General features: G+C 40.5%; 1 protein-coding gene across 4 annotated transcripts; it reads left to right on the top strand.

The window, feature by feature from the left end:
- The first annotated feature begins 1,385 nt into the window (after positions 1–1,385).
- Positions 1,386–23,468, top strand: GBP3 (guanylate binding protein 3). Of its 4 annotated transcripts, none has more exons than XM_033225502.1 (11): positions 1,386–1,580; positions 3,432–3,643; positions 8,649–8,776; positions 9,362–9,471; positions 9,738–9,934; positions 10,590–10,832; positions 12,014–12,336; positions 19,116–19,328; positions 20,706–20,808; positions 21,039–21,232; positions 22,314–23,468. In XM_033225502.1, exons 2-11 carry the CDS (start codon positions 3,454–3,456, stop codon positions 22,440–22,442), a joined length of 1,830 nt encoding a protein of 609 aa, XP_033081393.1. In that variant the 5' UTR covers positions 1,386–1,580; positions 3,432–3,453; the 3' UTR covers positions 22,443–23,468. The 4 variants fall into 4 exon arrangements, with proteins under 4 accessions (XP_033081393.1, XP_033081394.1, XP_033081396.1 ...); XM_033225503.1 differs by having other exon boundaries at positions 12,014–12,294; positions 22,314–23,465; XM_033225505.1 differs by lacking the exon at positions 10,590–10,832 and having other exon boundaries at positions 22,314–22,621.
- Positions 23,469–25,406: the final 1,938 nt, after the last annotated feature.

The raw sequence follows: 25,406 nt of genomic DNA, 5'->3' as shown, positions 1-25,406 counted from the left end.
GGGTCTTCTTGAATAGATGTTTTGTTGTTTGATATATGTTTTTAGGACAATTTGCAGGATTTTAAATGGTTCAAATGATTATGACAAAAGTAACAATGATATACTCTGAAAAAAATAAGTTAAAAGACTTTGGCGGGGCATGGTGGCTCATGCCTGTAATCCTAGCACTTTGGGAAGCTGAGAAGGGTGGATCACTTGAGGTCAGGAGTGTGAGACCAGCCTGGCCAACATGGTAAAACCCATTTCTACCAAAAAACACAAAAACCAGCCAGGCATGGTGGCATGGGCCTGTAATCCCAGCTACCTGGGAGGCCGAGGCAGGAGAATCAGTGGAACCCGGGAGGTGGAGGCTGCACTGAGCCAAGATTGCAACACTGCACTCCAGCCTCCAGCCTGGGGGACAGAGTGAGACTCCGTCCCCCCCAAAAAAAAATATTTTAAAGTAGTTTTAATAACGATGAAGCTAAAGTGTTCAGGAAGAATAGGAAGAGTTTGAATAAAATTATTTTATAAAATATGAGCAAGAGAGAACAATATATCTCATTTCATATATACCTAATGTATACTTTTTAATGTGTGTGTAACTAACAAATAAATGCTCACAAGGGTTTTTTGCAATTTCTTGTTTTTACTGTAAAATAGAGTTTATACCACCTATTCTGCATGTAAGTAGTCATGAATGAAAGAGATACATAACATATGAAGCTCTTAGAAAACAAGTTATGAAAGATCAAATTATAGTATACTAAATAAAAAGAGGAAAGTCATCTATAAATTAAATATTTTTACAATTATTTGCTCACCAAACAAAGGCAGCATAGTAAGGTGGTTCAAGAAGAGGGTTTGCGATCAAGACTCCCTGGGTTCAGATTAGTTATAGTGCTATGAGCTTAGACAACTGATAAAGTCTTTCTGTGCCTTGGTTTCTACAAAATCATAGGTAAATACTTGTTATGAGATTTAAGTAGTGTAATTCATGTAAACCAGTCAGCACTGAGTCTGGAACGTGAGTACAATGCATGGAGCCCCCTCCTGACTGTGTGCTCGGCACACAGTGCCAGGGACTAGGTGTTCATGAGAGCGTAAAACATGCCCTTTCCTCACTTATTGCACCTCTAAAAGAATAGGCAGCTCCACTGTGAATTGTCTCTTGTTATAGGAAATTATATCTAAAAATTAATGTGATGCCTCCTCATTCTACAACTCTCAAACAGATCTCTAATCTTGAGATACATTCCATTTTTTTCAATACCTAATGGACATGTTCTTAAAACAATAAATGGTCTCTAAGATCTCTTCCAACAAAAAACTTTGAAACCTCATTTTAAACCCTCCCACTAGCAGAATCCAGAAATTGTATTTATGGTTATTGAGTCAGTGCCTTGAAAGAAGTACTTTCAGTTTCATTAGGCTCTGAAGCCATCACAAAGGTTAAAGGCTTAACTTCTAACTATTTGATCACTGAGGAAAATCCAGAAAGCTACGCAACACTGGAGGGGTGAAATAAAAGTCCAGCTATCCAGTGAAAGAAAAGAGAAGTGACAGAAACAACTTTACCTGGACTGAAGAGAAAAGCACAGGTAAGAACTCCTATTGCTTCCTCTCCAGCTCTGAAGTACCTCAGCTCAGGGACGTGGAGCCTATAACATTGTGGCAAGGATAGGAAGGAATTTATAAAAGTCAGTTCGTTTTCTTAAAAATGACCAGGACCAAATTAGGCTGCAGCTGAGCCTGACGTGGGACACAGGTCAGATGAAATCCTGGTGTTATCAGAAGCAGCATGGCTCTAAGTGCCACTACAGTGCTTGTGTTGAACGAGGCACCAGCAGACAGGAACTAAACTGAGAGTTTGAAATGCACTAGGATAGTCTTTCTCTTTGTTGACACTGTCTGTGTTGACTAGGGACATGATTACATCTCCATTGTCAGTGATGGAGCTTGCTGAATTCTGGTCCTATGCAGCTAAGAAATGGAAAGAGTTACAAATGGGTTCTTTTCACCAGAAGGAAAGAACAGCAAAGTTAATGCAGAGTAAGCAGCCCACTGACAGGGTTACAGCAAAGGAAAAACTGAAACCCAGCACCAAAGAGGAGGAAGATTCATGAAAACAGCATTTGTTTCAGATTGCTTCTTTAGAAATAATCCAGGCTAAAGAGCTTCCTCTCCTTTCTTTTTTTTTTCTTTTTTTCTTTTTTTCTTTTTTAGTGAAAGAAAGAGGGCGGTGGCCTAGTTTTCCTCTGCAGAACTTCCTCTCTGGAGAATTTACAGAATTTCCTGTAATGCATCACTACTAAAGCCAGTATCTTTGCTTACTTTAACTTCTCCCATGCACTCAGACAACTCAGATCCCACCTTCTGAAAACTCCTTCCCTGAATTCCTTGGCAAAACAATAGCCTCATTCATCACCTTGTCTGACAGCTCCCTTGTGGGCGCTTTCTCTTTCTCTCTCTCTCTCTCATCTTTCCAGCCCTTTGTCCTCCTCCTCCCCACTTCTGTTTCTCCTCTTCCCATTTCTCTTTCTCTTACTCTACAAAATGGAAAAACAGAACAAAACAGAAAACCTAAAGCTGTATTGCTGGAAATATATTTTCTTTTAACAACTTCCTATGTAGCTCTCTTTATGTGCCTCCTGGTCTTTCAATCCTTATTTCATGGATTGTTTTGTTTGTTTTGTTGTTGTTGTGTGTGTGTGTGTGTGTGTGTTTCTTAGCAACATTCAATATTGGCAGTTTTGCATTTATAACCACACTGAGTTAGAGGCTACCTTATTGTGACACTAATGAAGCTTAAGTTTCAGGGCCCCTCTCTTGCATGTGCCCCTTCAAAGCCCTTGGAAAGGTCCCTAGGCATGTGTTTCACATGGTTATGTAGTTCTATAAAATTTGCAAAAGTATGTTACATTGGTTCCACCTCCAGAACGGCACTGTGAAAAGCTTTGTGGATTTTCATTGCAGGGAAGTAAGCATAACCAGTTGAAAATGGAGGAAGGTTATTTAAAAATCTCTGGAAATTGTCCTAAGGGCAAAAATCAAACAATGAAAAATTTACTCATGGGGCTCTTTATTCACCATAAGAATTCACGAATAAACAAATCAATATTGAATTTCTTACATATAGCCAAGATGTAAAAAAAATTCTCTATGTCCTATTTTATCTTCTATTTATTGTCTAGTGTAAATTTTTAAATAAGAATCCAAGGGAAGGTTTTCCACAATAAGGTCGCAAGAGTAGTTGACTGTTGATAAGTTGCTGTCATACCAATATTTAATTTGATGATAATATTTCCATACTTTTTAAAATGATACAGATTTTCCCTCATCTCTCTCACTGACACACACAAAACTTTTGGCCATCTTGCGGAATTTTGTGACTCTATCCTCTAAATGCAAAAGACTGGAAATTCTAATTCATTCCAACTCCTCCCTTGCAGACAAGAGAACAACGCCCTGGACATGGCTCCAGAGATCCACATGACAGGCCCAATGTGCCTCATTGAGAACACTAACGGGGAACTGGTGGCGAATCCAGAAGCTCTGAAGATACTGTCTGCCATTACACAGCCTGTGGTGGTGGTGGCAATTGTGGGCCTCTACCGCACAGGAAAATCCTACCTGATGAACAAGCTGGCTGGGAAGAATATGGGTGAGTGGCATGAGCAAAGCTCTGCAAACTTCCTTCTGTCCCACCACACAGTCAGCATCCATTATGAGGATGTGAGGAGAGGAAGTTGGCACTGGGAATGATAAGCTAACTTTCCATTCACAGTTGGGCTCCTTATCTTCACTCTTCTAGGGGTTAAGAGTCAGCTCATGGCTGTTCTGAAGGTAGTGAGTTATCTCAATTGATTGTTCACCATGAGTTACAGTTGAACTCCTTGTTCTACTCTTTCCCCTCACCCTTCTCACTACTGACTGCACTTGATTAGTCTTTTTTTTTTCTTTTTCTTTTTCTTGAGACAAGGTCTTGCTCTGTCTCCCAGGCTGCAGCACAGTGGCAAGATCTCAGCTCACCACAGTCTTGACTTCCCGGGCTCAAGCAATCCTCTCACCTCAGCCTCCTGAGTGAGTAGGACTATAGGTGCATGCCACCACACCCGGTTAACTTTTGTATTTTTTTGTAGAGACAGAGTTTCACCATGTTGCCCATGCAAAGAACTTTTTAATCTTCCCCAAGAGAAACTCTGTGCCAATTAAACAAAAGGCGCAAAAACCCCCATCTCCTACCACAATTCTACATTTCATCTCTATTAATTTGACTACTCTAGGAATGTTATATAAGTTGAATTCATTCAATATTTGTCCTTTGGTGACTGGCTTATTCTAATTCACATAATGTCTTCAAGGTTCAGTGTGGTAGCATGTGTCAAAATTCTTCCTTTTTGGCCAGGCACTTACACCTGTAATCCCAGCACTTTGGGAGGCCGATGCAGGCAGATCACCTGAAGTCGGGAGTTCAAGACCAGCCTGACCAACGTGGAGAAACCCTATCTCTACTAAAAATACAAAATTAGCTGGGCATGGTGGCACATGCCTATAATCCCAGCTACTTGGGAGGCTGGGGCAGGAGAATCGCTTGAATCTGGGAGACAGAGGTTGTGGTGAGCCAAGATTGTGCCTTTGCACTCCAGCCTAGGCATAGAGTGAAACTCTGTCCCAAAAATAAAGAAAGAGAGAAAAAATTCTTCGTTTTCAAGGCTAAGTAACTGTATGTGTATACTAATTTATCTGTTCGCCTGTCAGTTGACACTTGGGTTGCTTCTACCTTTTGGCTATTACAAATAATGCTGATAGGATCATGGGTGTCTAAACAGCTGTTCAAGTCCCTGCTTTCACTCCTTTTAGGTATACACCCAGAAGTGGAATTGCTGGCTCATATAGTCATTCCACGTTAAATTTTTTAAGGAATTGCTATATCATTTTCCACAGTGACTGCACCATTAAACATTCCCAACTGAAATGCACAGGGTTCTAATTTCTCTTCAAATTCCCCAACATTTGTTATTTATTGTGGGATCTGGTCAGCAGCCTGCAATGCATTGGGGCTCTCTCTTTGTTCCCAGGTGGATTGGCAGGTTGAGAAATAATAGACACACACAAGATAATGAAAGCTGGGTCCGGGGGGTTACCGCCTTCTGGTCCTGGGATGCCGCCAATGCACTGGATATGTCAGCATTTATTATTAAGTTTAGTGAGGGCGTGGGTAGGTTAGTAAGGGATTTAGGGTCGTTTGATTATGAGGTGAGATGGTCACATGGGGATGTGATTTTTTTCTTTAACATAACATCTGTATGCAGAAGTACAATATACAGAGATAAGAATTTACAATATAGTGCACGCATCAGTAACTTCTAACAGAGCCTTAAAACAAAACACAGTCTTTCCATAACCTATGATTAGCAAGATATTAATCATCAGATCAAGATATTAATAATCAGTTTGGTATTAAGCCAATACCAAACTGTGATGATTATCCTGGTTTTATAGTAAGTTTCAGCTGCAGCAAAAGCTGGTTACAAACAATCCATAGAAACAGGATGTGAAGCTAGACAACTGGTTAGACCAGAAATTCTCAGAAGGGAGTATGCCTTAACCCTAAAGAGGCCCAGAAGAGCCGTGGCAAGATGAGGGCGTTTATAGTCCCATCTTATCCATATGGACAGGTGTCCCTCATGCGTCCATTTATAGGCTCTCCACAAGGGTCACATTCCATTCCCAGAACTGTGAACATCTGCTTTTCTGGGATAGGAATCTTGGTGATGTGAAACCTCCCTGACTGCATGTCCATTCATAGGCTCCCTGCAGAGGGAAGCACATCATGTGCTGTTGGCTCATTCTGGCAGTCCAACCTGGCATTGTCTTTACACAATCCTGCATGCAATTTTGTATTTACAATGATCAGGAGCATTTCATCTTTTATTCGGTAGCAATAGTTTCAGAGGGTCTCCCTACAGTTATTTTAATTTTTTTTTTCTTTTTTTTTGAGACACAGTCTCACACTGTCACCCAGGTTGGAGTGCAGTGGCAAGATCCCAGCTCTCTGCAACCTCCACCTCCTGGGTTCAAGCAATTCTCCTGCCTCAGTCTCCCAAGTAGCAGAGATTACAGGCGCCTGCTGCCATGCATGGCTCAGTTTTGTATTTTTAGTAGAAATGGGGTTTCTCCATGTTTGCCAGGCCAGTCTCAAACTCCTGACCTCAGGTAATTCACCTGCCTCGGTCTCCCAAAGTGCTGGGATTTCAGGTTTGAGCCACCACACCTGGCCCTTTTCAATTTTTTTGATAGTCACCATACTAATGGATGTGAAGTAGTATCTCACTATGGTTTTAATTTGCATTTCCCTAACAACTAGTAATGTTGAGTATCTTTTCAGGTGCTTATTGGCCGTTCTTTAGAGAAATGTTAATTCAAGTTCTTTGTTTACTTTTTAATCTGTTTGTGTTGCATTGTAGGAATTCTTTATATTTGCTAGATATCAATTCCTTATCAGATACATGTTTAGCAAATGCTTTCTTCCATTCCATGTGTTGCCTTTTTTATTCTGTTGATAGTGTCATTTGATACACAGGAGTTTTTAATTTTGATGAAGTCAAAGTTATCTGTTTTTTCCTCTTACTGTCTGTTTTTTCCCGTTTGTTTTCTCCCATGAGTTTTATAGTTTTAGCTCTAATGGTTAGTTCTTTGATCCATTTTGAGTTACTTTTTGGATTGTGTAAGCTAACAGTCCAACTTTTTTTTTTTTTTTTTTTTTTGGCATGTGAGCATGTGAATATCCAGTTTTCCCAGTGTCATTTGTTGTAGAGACTCCTCTTTCTGCATTGAATGATCTTAGCACCCATGTTGAAAATTATTTGACTATAGATGTGAGAGTTCATTTCTAGGTTCTCTACTTTACTCCATTGGTTGATGATAGTGTTTAAGCCAATACCAAACTGTGCTGATTATCCTGGTTTTATAGTAAGTTTCAGAACTTAGAAACTGTGAGCCTCTGACTTTCTTCTTTCTTTTTGAGATTATTTTGACAATTTGGAGATCTCTTGAAATTTCATATGAAAGTGTAGATATTTTTGATATTTTTATTTATTAAAAAGTCATTGGAATTTTGATAGGGATTGCACTGAATCCATACGTCACTTTTACAGGATGTCTTTCTAATTATTTATCTCTTCCTTAATTTCTTTTAAGAATGTTTGGCCCAGTGCAGTGGTTCACACCTGTAATCCCAGCACTTTGGGAGGCTGAGACCAGCAGATCACTTGAGCTCAAGAATTTGAGACCAACCTGAACAACATGACAAAACTCCATCTCTACAAAATATACAAAAATTAGACAGGCCTGGTGGCACATGCCTGTAGTCTCAGCTACTCGGGAGGCTGAGGTGGGAGGATTGCTTGAGCCTTGGAGGTCAAGCCTACAGTGAGCAGTGATCACAGCCCAGCCTGGATGACACAGCGAGACTCTGTATCAAAAAAAAAAAAAAAAAAGTTTTGTTATTTTCATTATACAAGTCATTGCCCTCTATGGTTAAGTTTTTTGGGTTTGTTTGTTTGTTTGTTTTGTGACAGAGTCTTGCTCTGTCGCCAGGCTGGAGTGCAGTGGAGCAATCTCAGCTCACTGCAACCTCCGCCTCCTGGGTTCAGGCAATTCTCATGCCTCAGGCACCCGAGTAGCTGGGATTATAGGCGCCCGCCACCACACCCAGCTAACTTTTTTTTGTATTTTTAGTAGAGATAGGGTTTCACCACATTGGCCAGATGGTTTCAATCTCCTGACCTTGTGATCCACCCACCTCGGCCTCCCAAAGTGCTGGGATTACAAGCGTGAGCCACTGTGCCCGGTCAATTTTATTCTTAAGTAGTTTGCCCTTTTGGTGGTATGTTAAATGGGATTGCTTTCAAAATTTCCTTTTTGGATTGTTGATTGCTACTGTATAGAAATGCAGCTGATTTCTGCATGTTAATTTCGTATGCTGCAACTTTGCTGAATTCTTTTTATTAGTTCTAACAGTTCTATGTAATATTTAAAGTTTTCTGCAGAGATCATATCATCAATGAATACAGATTATTTTACATCTTCCTTTCCAATTTAGATGCTTTCTGTTTCCTTTTCTCACCTAATTACCCTGGATAGGACCTTTAGTACTTTGTGGAAAAGAAGCGGCAAAAGTGGGCATCCTTTCCTTGTTCCCATATTAGAGGAAAATTTTCAGTCTTCACCATTGAGTATGAAGTAGGCTATGAATTTTTCATATATATCCTTTATATTTTTATATTGTTGAGGTAATTTTTTTCTATTTCCCTACCCCTCTTCTTTTCTTTTTTTTAGACAGAGTCTCCCTCTGTTGCCCAGGCTGGAGTGCAGTGGTGCTATCTCGGCTCACTGCAACCTCCACCTCCTGGGTTCAAGTAATTCTCCTGCCTCAGTTTTTTTCTATTTCTAACTTGTTGATTGTTTTTATCACGAAAGGTCCTGAATCCATTTATATACTGGATATTCAATTTTTTCTATTTTTCTGATTATAAGTAAGGTAAGTACGGATTGTGGTTTTGGTTATCTCTCTTAACATTAATTATGACGCTATATTTGCCTTAATTTCCAGAACTACCTGCTACTAAACCTCCAGCCCTTCTTATTCCATCTCTTCTTTACAGGCTTCTCTATGGGATCCACAGTGGAATCTCACACCAAAGGAATCTGGATGTGGTGTGTGCCTCACCCCAAGAAGCCAGAACACACGCTAGTCCTGCTTGACACTGAGGGGCTGGGAGATGTAAAGAAGGTAAAGGTCAAAGATTCAATTTTGGAATAAGCCTCTCATCTCTGAATATTTTAAGCACCATTTAGTTTTTTCTTAAAGAAGCATTTGCATTTAACTATAATTTGTCTTTTCATTTCCGTGTACATGTCATAAGGCCAAACTTAGCAACCAGAAGTGAGAAAAATGTTCATAAGACAGAATCCTAGAAGAGCATGTTGGTCAACACACAGTATTCTACTAACTGTAGGTTGTAAGCTATGTGAGTTAACACAGATGCATAAAGGGAGCACAAATAAATCCAATGTCTTGAGTCCTATCCTGCAGAGAACTTATAATTCAGTAGCCTGAGCAAATTTAAATTATACTTCAGGCCTTAGAATGCCCACCAACCTTGAATGTTTATTTTGCAATTATCTGCCAATGATCATAAGAGGACCTAGTGAGAATCAGCTGAGTAACAATTATTTTGTTTGGATTTGGGTTATTTTCCTGGGTCATTAGTCTTAAAAGAAAACTCTAATTTATGATATACTTATACTACTGTTACTCTGGAAAGAGCTGTGATGATGAAACTTGCTTCTGACTCCAGTGTGTCTTGACTTCCAGGGTGACAACCAGAATGACTCCTGGATCTTCGCCCTGGCCGTCCTCCTGAGCAGCACCTTCGTGTACAACAGCATGGGAACCATCAACCAGCAGGCCATGGACCAACTGCAGTATCCTTTGTGACCCACAACAGCACCAAGGTCAGAGGGGACACCTGTATTCATAAACCAGCTGCCTGACTGTGAATCCTCATGAATCAAGCTCAAGAGGAGAAAACAAAAAATAATGCAAGTACAGAGGAGAGATCCCATGTATCCACTTTAGACTTGACACTTAGGTTAGGAGCAAAGGAAAATGGAAGGTTTGGGAATGTGTTGAACTAATATGGGATGAGGTCCCTGTTCATTTTGTCACATTTCCTTAGTTAGCTACTCAGCTATGTGACAGAGCTGACACATCGAATCCGATCAAAATCCTCACCTGATGAAAATGAGAATGAGGATTCAGCTGACTTTGTGAGCTTCTTCCCAGACTTTGTGTGGACACTGAGAGATTTCTCCCTGGACTTAGAAGCAGATGGACAACCCCTCACAGCAGATGAGTACCTGGAGTATTCTCTGAAGCTAACACAAGGTAACAGGGACATACCATTGATAAATGAGGATGACGAAACACTAGAAATTATCACTTTTTAGTTTACTATTTATAGTTTTCTCACATTTATAGTTTTCTGTATCTCTAGCTTGCTATTCTTAAGAATTAATGCTTGCTATTAGCAATAGAAAAGGTTTTCTGAAAAAAGGAAAAAAGGAATGAATGCTTGCTGAATATCTAAATTAATAGATTAGATTTTAAATTATATTCTCCCGTGTTCTAAAATAAGTTTCTTTTTCTTTCATTTTTCTCTATTGTATAATTTAGGGAAATTTTATCTCCTTATGTAGGGTTTGTGATTCTGTATTTACCCATAAAATATGAAGGACAATGGATATTTATTTAAAGAACATAGATTAAACATGAACAGTGTACTAGTCCAAATGCTGGCGAACTGCAGCCTAAGACAAATGATGGCCAATTCTGCCTGCCAGCTGTCTTTCTAAATGAGGTTTTTTGGGAAGAATGTTCTGCCCATTCATTTACATATTGTCTAAAGCTGTTGTCATGCTCCAATAACAGAGTTGAGTACTTGGAAAAGAGACCACCTAGCCTGCAGAGGCTAAAATACTTACTATTTGACCCTTTACAGCAACACTTATATTAGGCAAATTTCTTTATTGTGTTTCTCTAGGTACCAGTGAAAAAGATAAAAATTTTAATCTGCCCCGACTCTGTATCCGGAAGTTCTTCCCAAAGAAAAAATGCTTTGTCTTTGATCGCCCCGTTGACTGCAAGAAGCTTGCCCAGCTCGAGAAACTACATGATGAAGAGCTGGACCCTGAATTTGTGCAACAAGTAGCAGACTTCTGTTCCTACATCTTTAGTAATTCCAAAACTAAAACTCTTTCAGGAGGCATCAAGGTCAACGGGCCTCGTAAGTCCCCTTCCTAGTACTTCCACTCATTGTTAAAACTAAAGGATGGCCAGGCATGATGGCTCACACCTGTAATCTTAGCACTTTGGGAGGCCGAGGAGGGCAGATTACTTGAGGCCAGGAGTTTGAGACCAACCTAGCCCACATGGCAAAACCATGTTTCTACTAAAAATACCAAAAAAAATTAGGCAGGCATGGTGGCACATGCCTGTAATCCCAGCTACTTGGGAGGCCGAGGCAGGAGAATTGCTTGAAACTGGGAGGCAGAGGTTGCAGTGAGATGAGATCACACCACTGCACTCCAGCATGGGTGACAGAGGAAAAAAAAAATATGAAAGGAGCATGGAATAACTCCACCTAGTTTTAGCATTGAAAAATTCCAAACTACTGCTACATTTGTGTTAAATTCTAGATGACACCAACATTTCTAATAGATTTTGTTGGTCAACTTTCTTGGTGGGAAAGGATAGGAAAAGCAAAGGAAAAAAGTTTTATTACTTAAAATTGCCACAGTAAACTGGGCCTGTACTGTACAGTAGCCATTAGACAAGTGGGACTATCTAAATGTAAATGTAAATCAATTAATATAAGGAAAAATTAAATGTCAACTCATATGGCTATATTTCAAAGGCTTACATTTACATGTTCTTAGTGGCTAGCTTACTGAAGAGCACATATAGAACACTTCCATCATTACAGAAAGTTTATTTTGACAATGCTTTTAAATTAAAGAAAGTTTAATTTATTTGTTAAATAAACCAAATGGAGGACTCCTTTTGACTAGGAGAGTATCATTTGTTCCAAAAGTATTGATCAAATGCTACTGTGAATAGGCTGAGGATACAGTCATAAATGAAATAGCTATGGGTTCCTTTTCTGATGGTGCTTGGGGTTGAAATGGATGCAAACATTCAACTAACACAGGCCTATGTCATCTAGAACAAGGATTCTCAAATGTCAATATGCATACATATCATCTGGGAATCTTACCCAAAGAGAAAACTCTAATTCAGTAGATCTGGGACAGAGGCTGACAATAGGCATTTCCAGCAAGCTTCCAGTTGATTCTGAGGACCTTGATGCTGTGAGGAAAATAGGTGGAAATTGACATGTTCAGAATTACACAGAATACAGAATTTTCTTTAGTACAAGAAACATTATCGTTTGTTCTCTATATGTAGGTCTAGAAAGCCTGGTGCTGACCTACGTCAATGCCATCAGCAGTGGGGATCTGCCCTGCATGGAGAACGCAATCCTGGTCTTGGCCCAGAGAGAGAACTCAGTTGCAGTGCAAAAAGCCATTGCTCACTACGACCAGCAGATGGGCCAGAAGGTGCAGCTGCCCACGGAAACCCTCCAGGAGTTGCTGGACATGCACAGAGACAGTGAGAGGGAGGCCACTGAAGTATTTATGAAGAACTCTTTCAAGGATGTGGACCATCTGTTTCAAAAGAAATTAGCGGTAATTTTTCTATCACGTTTACATAGATTTGGATTTTGGAAGGTAAAGTACTACTAAGAAATGAAATTGGTATTTATTTTGAGAGAAATAATTATTCTAGATTTTAAAATGGTGACAACTAGCTCTTGGTAATCATAATAATCAGAAAAAAACAATTTTATTACTTCAGACTCAAAGTTTAAAAACATTGCTTATCAATAAAGGGTCTTCCCTTTATTAAATTCATGTAACTGACAATCAGAGCTTCTAATCAAATTACATGCCCACTCTTCTCAGACTGATTTGATATTCTAGCCAAATGCAAAGAAAATTTTCTTCTTAGTTATCTTGAGCAGGGTTCTGTTCAACCACATTTATTCCATGTGAAATCATTAGTCCAATATGCAAAAGCAGAGTTTTCCTCTAACAGTTGACATAAAGCTATCAATCTCAGCCCTGAATCTCACCTCCAAAAAGAAAGCGACTTCAGTAGAAAGTGGGGTCAGGAGGAAGAGTGTGGTCCTGCTGAGGAGTCTGTCAGTTTCTCCAGAGTCATTGACTTTTTATTTTCAGAAGTCTTTCCCAAAATTCTGAGGTCAAGCTAACATCCTTTTCCTGTTATTCTTTTTACTTCGTACTTTTTTTTTTTTTTTTTTTTTTTTTTTTTTTTTTTTAGTGAAGAAGGCATTTTATTTTTTTTATTTTTTTATTTTATTTTTTTTTTTTTTTATTTTTTATTATACTTTAAGTTCTAGGGTACATGTGCATAACGTTTATATCATGTATAACTCCCCAATGCAATCCCTCCCTCCTCCCCCCTCCCCATGATAGGCCCCAGTGTGTGATGTTCCCCTTCCCGAGTCCAAGTGATCTCATTGTTCAGTTCCCACCTATGAGTGAGAACATGCGGTGTTTGGTTTTCTCTTCTTGTGATAGTTTGCTAAGAAGGATGGTTTCCAGCTGCATCCATGTCCCTACAAAGGACGCAAACTCATCCTTTTTGATGGCTGCATAGTATTCCATGGTGTATATGTGCCACATTTTCTTAATCCAGTCTGTCACAGATGGACATTTGGGTTGATTCCAAGTCTTTGCTATTGTGAATAGTGCCGCAATAAACATACGTGTGCATGTGTCTTTGTAGTAGAGTAATTTATAATCCTTTGGGTATATACCCAGTAGTGGGATGGCTGGGTCATATGGTACATCTAGTTCTAGATCCTTGAGGAATCGCCATACTGTTTTCCATAATGGTTGAACTAGTTTACAATCCCACCAACAGTGTAAAAGTGTTCCTATTTCTCCACATCCTCTCCAACATCTATTGTTTCCTGACTTCTTAATGATTGCCATCCTAACTGGTGTGAGATGGTATCTCATTGTGGTTTTGATTTGCATTTCTCTGATGGCGAGTGATGATGAGCATTTTTTCATGTGTCTGTTGGCTGTATGGATGTCTTCTTTTGAGAAATGTCTGTTCATATCCTTTCCCCACTTTTTGATGGGGTTGTTTGTTTTTTTCTTGTATATTTGTTTGAGTTCTTTGTAGATTCTGGATATTAGCCCTTTGTCAGATGAGTAGGTTGCAAAAATTTTCTCCCATTCTGTAGGTTGCCTGTTCACTCTGATGGTAGTTTCTTTTGCTGTGCAAAAGCTCTTTAGTTTAATGAGATCCCATTTGTCAATTTTGGCTTTTGCTGCCGTTGCTTTTGGTGTTTTAGACATGAAGTCCTTGCCCATGCCTATGTCCTGAATGGTACTACCTAGATTTTCTTCTAGGGTTTTTATGGTATTAGGTCTAACATTTAAGTCTCTAATCCATCTTGAATTAATTTTTGTATAAGGGGTAAGGAAAGGATCCAGTTTCAGCTTTCTACTTGTGGCTAGCCAATTTTCCCAGCACCATTTATTAAATAGGGAATCCTTTCCCCATTTCTTGTTTTTGTCAGGTTTGTCAAAGATCAGATGGCTGTAGATGTGTGGTATTATTTCTGAGGACTCTGTTCTGTTCCACTGGTCTATTTCTCTGTTGTGGTACCAGTACCATGCTGTTTTGGTTACTGTAGCCTTGTAGTATAGTTTGAAGTCAGGTAGCGTGACGCCTCCAGCTTTGTCCTTTTGACCTAGGATTGTCTTGGCAATGCGGGCTCTTTTTTGGTTCCATATGAACTTTAAAGCAGTTTTTTCCAATTCTGTGAAGAAACTCATTGGTAGCTTGATGGGGATGGCATTGAATCTATAAATAACCTTGGGCAGTATGGCCATTTTCACGATATTGATTCTTCCTATCCATGAGCATGGTATGTTCTTCCATTTGTTTGTGTCCTCTTTGATTTCACTGAGCAGTGGTTTGTAGTTCTCCTTGAAGAGGTCCTTTACATCCCTTGTAAGCTGGATTCCTAGGTATTTTATTCTCTTTGAAGCAATTGTGAATGGAAGTTCATTCCTGACTTGGCTCTCTGCTTGTCTGTTACTGGTGTATAAGAATGCTTGTGATTTTTGCACATTAATTTTGTATCCTGAGACTTTGCTGAAGTTGCTTATCAGCTTAAGGAGATTTTGGGCTGAGACGATGGGGTTTTTCTAAATATACAATCATGTCATCTGCAAACAGGGACAATTTGACTTCTTCTTTTCCTAACTGGATACCCTTGATTTCTTTCTCTTGCCTGATTGCCCTAGCCAGAACTTCCAACACTATGTTGAATAGGAGTGGTGAGAGAGGGCATCCCTGTCTTGTGCCAGTTTTCAAAGGGAATTTTTCCAGTTTTTGCCCATTCAGTATGATATTAGCTGTGGGTTTGTCGTAAATAGCTCTTATTATTTTGAGGTACGTTCCATCAATACCGAATTTATTGAGCGTTTTTAGCATAAAGGGCTGTTGAATTTTGTCAAAAGCCTTTTCTGCATCTATTGAGATAATCATGTGGTTCTTGTCTTTGGTTCTGTTTATATGCTGGATTACGTTTATTGATTTGCGAATGTTGAACCAGCCTTGCATCCCAGGGATGAAGCCCACTTGATCATGGTGGATAAGCTTTTTGATGTGCTGCTGAATCCGGTTTGCCAGTATTTTATTGAGAATTTTTGCATCGATGTTCATCAGGGATATTGGTCTAAAATTCTCTTTTTTTGTTGTGTCTCTGCCAGGCTTTGGTATCAGGATGATGTTGGCCTCATAAAATGAGTTAGGGAGGATTCCCTCTTTTTCTATTGATTGGAATAGTTTCAGAAGGAATGGTACCAGCTCCTCCTTGTACCTCTGGTAGAATTCAGCTGTGAATCCATCTGGTCCTGGACTTTTTTTCGTGGGTAGGCTATTAATTGTTGCCTCAATTTCAGAGCCTGTTATTGGTCTATTCAGGGATTCAACTTCTTCCTGGTTCAGTCTTGGGAGAGTGTAAGTGTCCAGGAAATTATCCATTTCTTCTAGATTTTCTAGTCGATTTGCGTAGAGGCATTTATAGTATTCTCTGATGGTTGTTTGTATTTCTGTGGGGTCGGTGGTGATATCCCCTTTATCATTTTTTATTGCGTCTATTTGATTCTCTCTCTTTTCTTCTTTATTAGTCTTGCTAGCGGTCTGTCAATTTTGTTGATCTTTTCAAAAAACCAACTCCTGGATTCATTGATTTTTTGGAGGGTTTTTTGTGACTCTATCTCCTTCAGTTCTGCTCTGATCTTAGTTATTTCTTGCCTTCTGCTAGCTTTTGAATGTGTTTGCTCTTGCCTCTCTAGTTCTTTTAATTGTGATGTTAAAGTGTCAATTTTAGATCTTTCCTGCTTTCTCTTGTGGGCATTTAGTGCTATAAATTTCCCTCTACACACTGCTTTAAATGTGTCCCAGAGATTCTGGTATGTTGTATCTTTGTTCTCATTGGTTTCAAAGAACATCTTTATTTCTGCTTTCATTTCGTTATGTACCCAGTAGTCATTCAGGAGCAGGTTATTCAGTTTCCATGTAGTTGAGCGGTTTTGATTGAGTTTCTTAGTCCTGAGTTCTAGTTTGATTGCACTGTGGTCTGAGAGACAGTTTGTTATAATTTCTGTTCTTGTACATTTGCTGAGGAGTGCTTTACTTCCAATTATGTGGTCAATTTTGGAATAAGTGCGATGTGGTGCTGAGAAGAATGTATATTCTGTTGATTTGGGGTGGAGAGTTCTATAGATGTCTATTAGGTCCGCTTGGTGCAGAGATGAGTTCAATTCCTGGATATCCTTGTTAACTTTCTGTCTCGTTGATCTGTCTAATGTTGACAGTGGAGTGTTGAAATCTCCCATTATTATTGTATGGGAGTCTAAGTCTCTTTGTAGGTCTCTAAGGACTTGCTTTATGAATCTGGGTGCTCCTGTATTGGGTGCATATATATTTAGGAGAGTTAGCTCTTCCTGTTGAATTGATCCCTTTACCATTATGTAATGGCCTTCTTTGTCTCTTTTGATCTTTGATGGTTTAAAGTCTGTTTTATCAGAGACTAGGATTGCAACCCCTGCTTTTTTTTGTTCTCCATTTGCTTGGTAGATCTTTCTCCATCCCTTTATTTTGAGCCTATGTATGTCTCTGCATGTGAGATGGGTCTCCTGAATACAGCAGACTGATGGGTCTTGACTCTTGATCCAGTTTGCCAGTCTGTGTCTTTTAATTGGAGCATTTAGTCCATTTACATTTAAGGTTAATATTGTTATGTGTGAACTTGATCCTGTCATTATGATATTAACTGGTTATTTTGCTCATTAGTTGATGCAGTTTCTTCCTAGCCTCGATGGTCTTTACATTTTGGCATGTTTTTGCAATGGCTGGTACCGGTTGTTCCTTTCCATGTTTAGGGCTTCCTTCAGGGTCTCTTGTAAGGCAGGCCTGGTGGTGACAAAATCTCTAAGCATTTGCTTATCTGTAAAGGATTTTATTTCTCCTTCACTGATGAAACTTAGTTTGGCTGGATATGAAATTCTGGGTTGAAAATTCTTTTCTTTAAGAACGTTGAATATTGGCCCCCACTCTCTTCTGGCTTGTAGAGTTTCTGCCGAGAGATCTGCTGTTAGTCTGATGGGCTTCCCTTTGTGGGTAACCCGACCTTTCTCTCTGGCTGCCCTTAAGATTTTTTCCTTCATTTCAACTTTGGTGAATCTGGCAATTATGTGTCTTGGAGTTGCTCTTCTGGAGGAGTATCTTTGTGGCGTTCTCTGTATTTCCTGAATTTGAATGTTGGCCTGCCCTACTAGGTTGGGGAAGTTCTCCTGGATGATATCCTGAAGAGTGTTTTCCAACTTGGTTCCATTTTCCCCCTCACTTTCAGGCACCCCAATCAGACGTAGATTTGGTCTTTTTACATAATCCCATACTTCTTGCAGGCTTTGTTCATTTCTTTTTCTTCTTTTTTCTTTTGGTTTCTCTTCTCGCTTCATTTCATTCATTTGATCCTCAATCGCTGATACTCTTTCTTCCAGTTGATCGAGTCGGTTACTGAAGCTTGTGCATTTGTCACGTATTTCTCGTGTCATGGTTTTCATCTCTGTCATTTCGTTTATGATCTTCTCTGCATTAATTAGTCTAGCTGTCAATTCTTCCACTTTTTTTCAAGATTTTTAGTTTCTTTGCGCTGGGTACGTAATTCCTCCTTTAGCTCTGAGAAGTTTGATGGACTGAAGCCTTCTTCTCTCATCTCGTCAAAGTCATTCTCTGACCAGCTTTGATCCGTTGCTGGCGATGGGCTGCGCTCCTTTGCAGGGGGAGATGCGCTTTTATTTTTGAATTTCCAGCTTTTCTGCCCTGCTTTTTCCCCATCTTTGTGGTTTTATCTGTCTCTGGTCTTTGATGATGGTGACGTACTGATGGGGTTTTGGTATAGGTGTCCTTCCTGTTTGATAGTTTTCCGTCTGACAGTCAGAAGGACTGTCTGTTGGTCTGTTGGAGATTGCTTGAGGTCCACTCCAGACCCTGTTTGCCTGGGTATCAGCAGCAGAGGTTGCCAAAGATAGAATATTGCTGAGCAGCGAGTGTACCTGTCTGATTCTTCCTTTGGAAGTTTCCTCTCAGGGATGACTCCACCCTGTGAGGTGTGGGGTGTCAGACTGCCCCTAGTGGGGGATGTCTCCCAGCTAGGCTACTCAGGGGTCAGGGACCCACCTGAGCAGGCAGTCTGTCCGTTCTCGGATCTCAACCTCCGCGTTGGGAGATCCACGGCTCTCCCCAAAGCTGTCAGACAGAGTCGTTCGCCTCTGCACCGCCCCCGCTGCTTTCCCTATTGGACCTCAGCTGTGGGCTGTCCCCAGAGGTGGAGTCTACAGAGACAGGCAGGTTTCCTTGAGCTGCTGTGAGCTCCACCCAGTTCGAGCTTCCCAGCGGCTTTGTTTACCTACTTAAGCCTCAGCAATGGCGGGCGCCCCTCCCCCAGCCTCGCTGCTACCTTGCGGATAGATCGCCGCAGATGCTGTGTTAGCAGTGAGGGAGGCTCCGTGGGCGTGGGACCCTCCCGGCCAGGTGTGGGATATATTCTCCTGGTGTGCCTGTTTCCTTAAAGCGCAGTATTGGGGTGGGAGTTACGCGATTTTCCAGGTGTTATGTGTCTCAGTTCCCCTGGCTAGGAAAACGGATTTCCTTCCCCCTTGCGCTTCCAGGTGAGGCGATGCCTCGCCCTGCTTCAGCTCACGCTGGTCAGGCTGCAGCAGCTGACCAGCACCGATTGTCCGGCACTCCCTAGAGAGATGACCCCAGTACCTCAGTTGAAAATGCAGAAATCACCGGTCTTCTGTGTTACTTGCGCTGGGAGTTGGAGACTGGAGCTGTTCCTATTCGGCCATCTTGCTCCGCCCCTCCTTTACTTCGTACTTTTACACTAAAGGTCCAGCTAGAAAAAAAGCAGGATGACTTTTGTAAACAGAATCAGGAAGCATCATCAGATCGTTGCTCAGCTTTACTTCAGGACATTTTCAGTCCTCTAGAAGAAGAAGTGAAGATGGGAACTTATTCAAAACCAGGAGGCTATCGTCTCTTTATTCAGAAGCTACAAGACCTGAAGAAAAAGTACCACGAGGAACCAAGGAAGGGGATACAGGTAACCAAGATTCATCTGTCGATTATGGAAATAAGCTGACCTGCCTCCTACAAACACCAAAGTGACCAAGTCTCATTGCACACAGATGTGCTTTTTTGTCTGTATAACATTCATGCTTTCATTCAATAACATATGCAGGGAGACTGTTATAACAGATATGTCCCAGGTGCTCATCAAAGTAAGTGCAGTCAGCAGGTGTGGTGGCTCAAGCCTATAATCCTAACACTTTGGAGGGCAGAGGCAGGCAGATTGCTTGAGCTCAGGAGTTTAAGACCAGCCTGAGCAACATGGTGTAAACCTGTCTCTGGTAAGAATATAAAAATTAGTCGGGCACTGTGGAACATGCCTGTAGTCCCAGCTACTCAGAAGGTTGAGGCAGGAGAATTGCTTGAGCCCGGGAGGTTCAGTGAACCAAGATTGCACCATAGCACTCTAGCCTGGGCAACAGAGCCAGACTCTGTCTTTCAAAAATTAGTTAATTAGGCCAGGCACAGTGACTCATGCTTGTAATCCTAGCACTTTGAGAGGCCAAGGCAGGCAGATTATGAGGTCAAGAGATCAAGACCATCCTGCCCAACATGGTGAAACCCCATCTCTACTAAAAATACAAAAATTAGCTGAGCGTGGTGGCGGGTGCTTGTAATTCCAGCTACTCAGAAGGCTGAGGCAGGAGAATCACTTGAACCCAGGAGGCAGAGGTTGCAGTGAGCTGAGATCGTGCCACTGCACTCCAGCCTGGCAACAGAGCAAGATTCTGTCTCAAAAAAAATAAATAAATAAATAGTTAATTACTTAATTACAGAGTGCAGTCAATTAACTATTGAGTTATAAATTCAATTATCAGATTAACCACCAAGTTAATGATCATTACAGCTGAATTTTTTTCTGTTCCAAGAGACAGAAACCCAGTGATGGTTGCTTAAAAAAAAATTGGTAATTCATTGTTTTAGGTTTCAAACTGGATTTAAAGGACATCTGGATCCAAGATTTCAAATAACGTCATGATCTGTCTCTCTGCCTAATGTCCTCCCTGCATCCCCACAATTCTCTCCCTCTCTCCCTCCTCTCAAGGAGGGCTTCATTCTCCACTCAGCTCAGCCCATAGGAACCACAGCATTAAATTTAGAGCCCTCAATTTGAAAAGAACAGGGAATCTTATTTCCCAGTATCTATATCATCCTCCTAAATAAGATTCTGCTAAGTAAGGTCATCTGATTGGCCAGCTTGGAGCATGTATCTGGCCCTGTGATAGGGAATCTTGACTACCAGGCACACCAAGAGGAAGAATTCTCAGAAGAAAAGATGGTGGAAAGACGAACAGGAACACCTGCTTACAGCCATTTCCTACTTCTCACTCTGTGTTCTCTGGGTCCTAAGGCTGAAGAGATTCTGCAGACATACTTGAAATCCAAGGAGTCTGTGACTGATGCAATTCTACAGACAGACCAGATTCTCACAAAAAAGGAAAAGGAGATTGAAGGTGAGGAGCAAGTCAAAGGATCAGATTATCCTAAAGCTTTTCAATTTTTAAATAATTTGACTGGATAAACCTAACTTCCATAAACTAAAGCAAGACGTGTCTTACTTATTGAGGTCATCTCTGAGTAGGTCATATGCAGTCAGCAGCAACAATGGCAAGTAAGTTTGTAACAAAGAATGAGGTAATAAAATAACCCGGCACAAACTTTTCTTCTTCCTTTTCCTCCACAGTGGAACATGTAAAAGCTGAATCTGCACAGGCTTCAGCAAAAATGGTGGAGGAAATGCAAATAAAGTATCAGCAGATGATGGAAGAGAAAGAGAAGAGTTATCAGGAACATGTGAAACAACTGACGGAGAAGATAGAGAGGGAGAGGGCCCAGTTGCTGGAAGAGCAAGAGAGGACCCTCACTAGTAAACTTCAGGTATCCAAATGCATCACCTTGTTTGTTTTTCTGTTTTCTGTCTGTTCTTCCTGATCACAAACTTAGTATGGCAGAGAGAATATAAAGCCCAGGAGAAGGACTCTGCTTGCTCACTTGTACCTTCTTGTTTCTGTCTGTCTGACTTGAACTGGCCACTGCCTACATGTGGTCACTAAAATTTTATTTGCAGCATGTCACATTCAGTCATTTTTTAGTATATCCTTCCACTTATGGCTGTCATATACTAGGCATCATAAAAATGCCTTATCTATATCTCTTGCTTAATACCATATGAAGTAAGAACTTTATCCCAATTACTTAGGAGAGGAAACAGAGGTTCAGAAAATATTAAACAACTTTTACAGTGTCACACAGCTAGTAAATATCTGACCCATCTTCATCACTTCATGGAATCCACAGTAATATTTTTTCTATCCCATCTAGTATGACTTTGGCTCTAAGAGAACTTTTATGAGCAGAAGGACTCCCTAACCTCACACCTGTAGGGCAGTCTACCACTCCTGTCTGTTTTCTGTGCCCTACTCACAGATTGTGTTGAGTTGGTAGCTATGTGCAGAAATTATATATGTTAAGTCTGGCACTTGGATTTCCTTGCCTATCTTCTGCTACCCCTGCTAACAGGGAGTAGAGACTTAGATCAAATTTCCTGATCTAAGATTCATATACCTCATCAGATTTTGAGAGTACCTTATTTCTGTATTATGTGTATATATAATAATATGTGTGTAGGTAGGTGTTCTAAAAAGTCTATAATGCATAGGGAAGACTTGAAGTCAAATATATTAAGATTGACCACAAAGGTTTTGTAATAGGGGGAAAAAAGCAAGAACTTTATCAGTACAGCAGAAGGCATAAGCTGAAACTCTTTCGGCTATAGAAAACCCAGGAGAAATAATCACACAGCCCAAATGCCCAACAAAAACTATAATTAAAATCAAGGGTAGAGAAAATTTCAAGAAAAAAATTAAGTATTAAATAAATCAATGCATGTGGAAACTAGATAGCTTATAGAGATTTACTTAATCCTACACTTATTTAGTCTCCATTTGTCCCTTTTTAGGAACAGGCCCAACTACTGAAGGAGAGATGCCAAGGTGAAAGTACCCAACTTCAAAATGAGATACAAAAGCTACAGAAGACCCTGAAAAACAAAACCAAGAGATATATGTCTCATAAGCTAAAGATCTAAACAACAGAGCTTTTCTGTCACCCTGACCCAAGGCATAACTGAAACAATTTTAGAATTTGGGACAAGTGTCACTATATTTGATAATAATTAGATCTTGCATCATAACACTAAAAGTTTACAAGAACATGCAGTTCAATTATTGAAACCATGTTTTTTCCTTAAAAAGATTGTAAATTGTGCAACAAAGATTGCATTTACCTCTGTACCAACAGAGGAGGGGTCATGAGTTGCTGCCATTCAGAAGTTTCTTCTTCCAGATGACCAGTGGATACTGAGGAAAGTCTTAGGTAAAAATCTTGGGACATATTTGGGCACTGGTTTGGCCAAGTGTACAATGGGTCCCAATATCAGAAACAACCATCCGAGCCTACTAGGGAAGACAGTGTATAGTTCTCCATTATATCAAGCCTACAAGGTGATTTCTGGACATTGCCCAGGGATAATTCTCACTGACAGATCTCAAGCTAAAGCAAACCACCTTATACAAAATCTAGAATCTTATATTTTCCATAGGAAGGTAGAAGAAATCATTAGCATTGAGTAGGAATTGAATCATAAACAAATGGGCTATGAAGAAATCTTTTCTTTCTTCTTCAGTTCATCTAGATTATAACCTTAACGTGACACTTTAGACCTTTAGACAGTTGACACTGAATTCAATAATCACATGATAATAATTATTCACTGTGTAATTTTAGTAATGTATAACTTGCAATGATGCACTTTGATGATAGAGAATATGTCAGAAAATTGAACTAACTTAATTATTTGATTGTTTTAATCTTAAAGCATAGGCTAGTCTTTTCCTAATTCTTAAAGGTCATACTTGAAATCCTGCCAACTTTCCCCAAAGGGAATATGGAATTTTTTTGACTTTTTTCAACAATAAAATAATTATCTTGTTATTACTTAGTATATGTAGACTTCATCCCCATGGTCAAAAGTCCTAGGTAAGTGGTTGACATTTCTTACAGCAATTACAGATTATTTTTGAACTAGAAATAAATTAACCTAGAAATAAAATAAGTTTCACTAGTTTTTTTATTTCCTTTTTTTTTTTTTTTTTTTTTTAGTTTTTCACCAAAAAATAAGGCTTGAGTCTTTAAAGCAGTGGTCAGCTAACTTTTCTGTAAAATACCAGATGGTGATTATTTATGGTTTTGCATAAGTAAATGGGTGGGGCTATGTACCAATAACACTTAATTTTCCAAAACAGGTGGCACACACAAGCTATAGTTTGCAGACTTTTGCTTTATAGAAACATTGGTCAAAGTTTCATTATATACATGCTTTATTTTACATACATTTATAAGAATCATAAGGATTAGATTGCATATGTTAGAATCTTGAAATAATTATGTAGCGTTTCAAAATATTACACTATGAATCCTGAGAGGACCCACAGACCATCTGAAGGAAGCGGACTGCTCCTGCAGGACCCAGGAAACACTCCAAATATTCTGCCCCAACTGCAGAAGTGGGAAAAGGAGACTCTTCTCTCTGGAACACACAACCCCACTGGAGAAGCTGAAGGTCTGTGTGCAGGAGAAGTTTCCGACTTTAGCTGAAGCTGAGTCAGGTTAGAGAGCCAAGCAAAATACAGGGGTAGAGGAAGCAGCTGGAAGGCCCTGGGAGCTTGCTGGGTCCCCAGCAGCCCATTCTTGCCTGGCACCACAGAGATCTATCAGGAGGTCAGCCAGAGGAGCCTCTTGCCAGAACTCAGGGAAGTCACAAATCCAGCATGCAAACTTCACAGGAGGGTGAAGAACTAAAGTCTTTTTCTTTCTCAGCTGGGAGGTGGAAAGCCTCCGGTAAATTTTCAAGCCCCCTTGCCCTCTGCCTGGAAACAGACTCAGGGCTGTTGGTGGGTGTGGGGGAAGTGGGAGTGAGACCAGCCTTCCAGTTTGCATCAGAGCTGGGTGAGGCCTGTGACTGCTAGCTTCCTCCACTCCCCTGACAACCTGCATGACTCAGCAGAGGCAGCCATAATCCTCCTAGGTACACAACTCCAGTGACCTGGGAATCTCACTCCCATCCCCTACAGCAGCCACAGCAAGACCCACCCAAGGAGAGGCTGAGCTCAGACACTCCTAGCCCCGCCTCAACCTCATGGTCCTTCTCCATCCACCCTGGTAGCAAAAGACAAAGGGCATTTAATCTTGGGAGTTCTAGGACCCTGCCCACCATCACTCCCTCTCCCACTGATGCTTTCTGGACAGTGCCACCTCCTCACAGGAGACCAACAAGCACAAAAATAGAGCATTAAATCACCAAAGCCAAGGATCTTCATGGAGTCCATTTCACCCTCCACCACCTCCACCAGAACAGGCGCTGGTATTGTAGCAGGATGAGCTGCAGACAAAACTCCTCAGACACTGAGTTAAAGAAGGAAGGGGTTTATTCGGCTGGGGGCATTGGCAAGACTCCTGTCTCAAGTACTGAGCTCCCAGAGTGAGCAATTCCTGTCCCTTTTACGGGCTCACAACTCTAAGGGGGTGTGTGTGAGAGGGTCATGATCGATTGAGCAAGCAGCAGGTACATGACTGGGGGCTGCATGCACCAGTAATTAGATTGGAACAAAACAACATAGGGATTTTCACAGTGCATTTCTATACAATGTCTGTAATCTATTGATAACATAACCCATTAGGTCACGGGTTGATCTTTAACTACCAGGCCCAGGGTGTGGTACTGGGCCATCTGCCTGTGGATTTCCTTTCTGCCTTTTAGTTTTTACCTCTTCTTTCTTTGGAGGCAGAAATTGGGCATAAGACGATATGAGGGGTGGTCTCCTCCCTTATTCCCCCCTTTTGAGATTCTCACTCATTTTATTAGTGGGAGTTGTCACTTTCATTTTCACTACCCATGTCTTCTTGCAAGACAGATCGATAGTGATTCATATAGTATACTTGTGCTGAAGCATTTTGGTGAACTAAGGTAGTGATGAAGCTTTTTATCATTTGA

This window comes from Trachypithecus francoisi, unplaced genomic scaffold (assembly GCF_009764315.1).
Source record: "Trachypithecus francoisi isolate TF-2019V2 unplaced genomic scaffold, Tfra_2.0 Lachesis_group12, whole genome shotgun sequence".
Classification (NCBI taxonomy): Eukaryota; Metazoa; Chordata; class Mammalia; order Primates; family Cercopithecidae; genus Trachypithecus; species Trachypithecus francoisi.
Note: the sequence above shows the minus strand (reverse complement) of the source record. Positions and strands in the feature narration are given on the sequence as shown.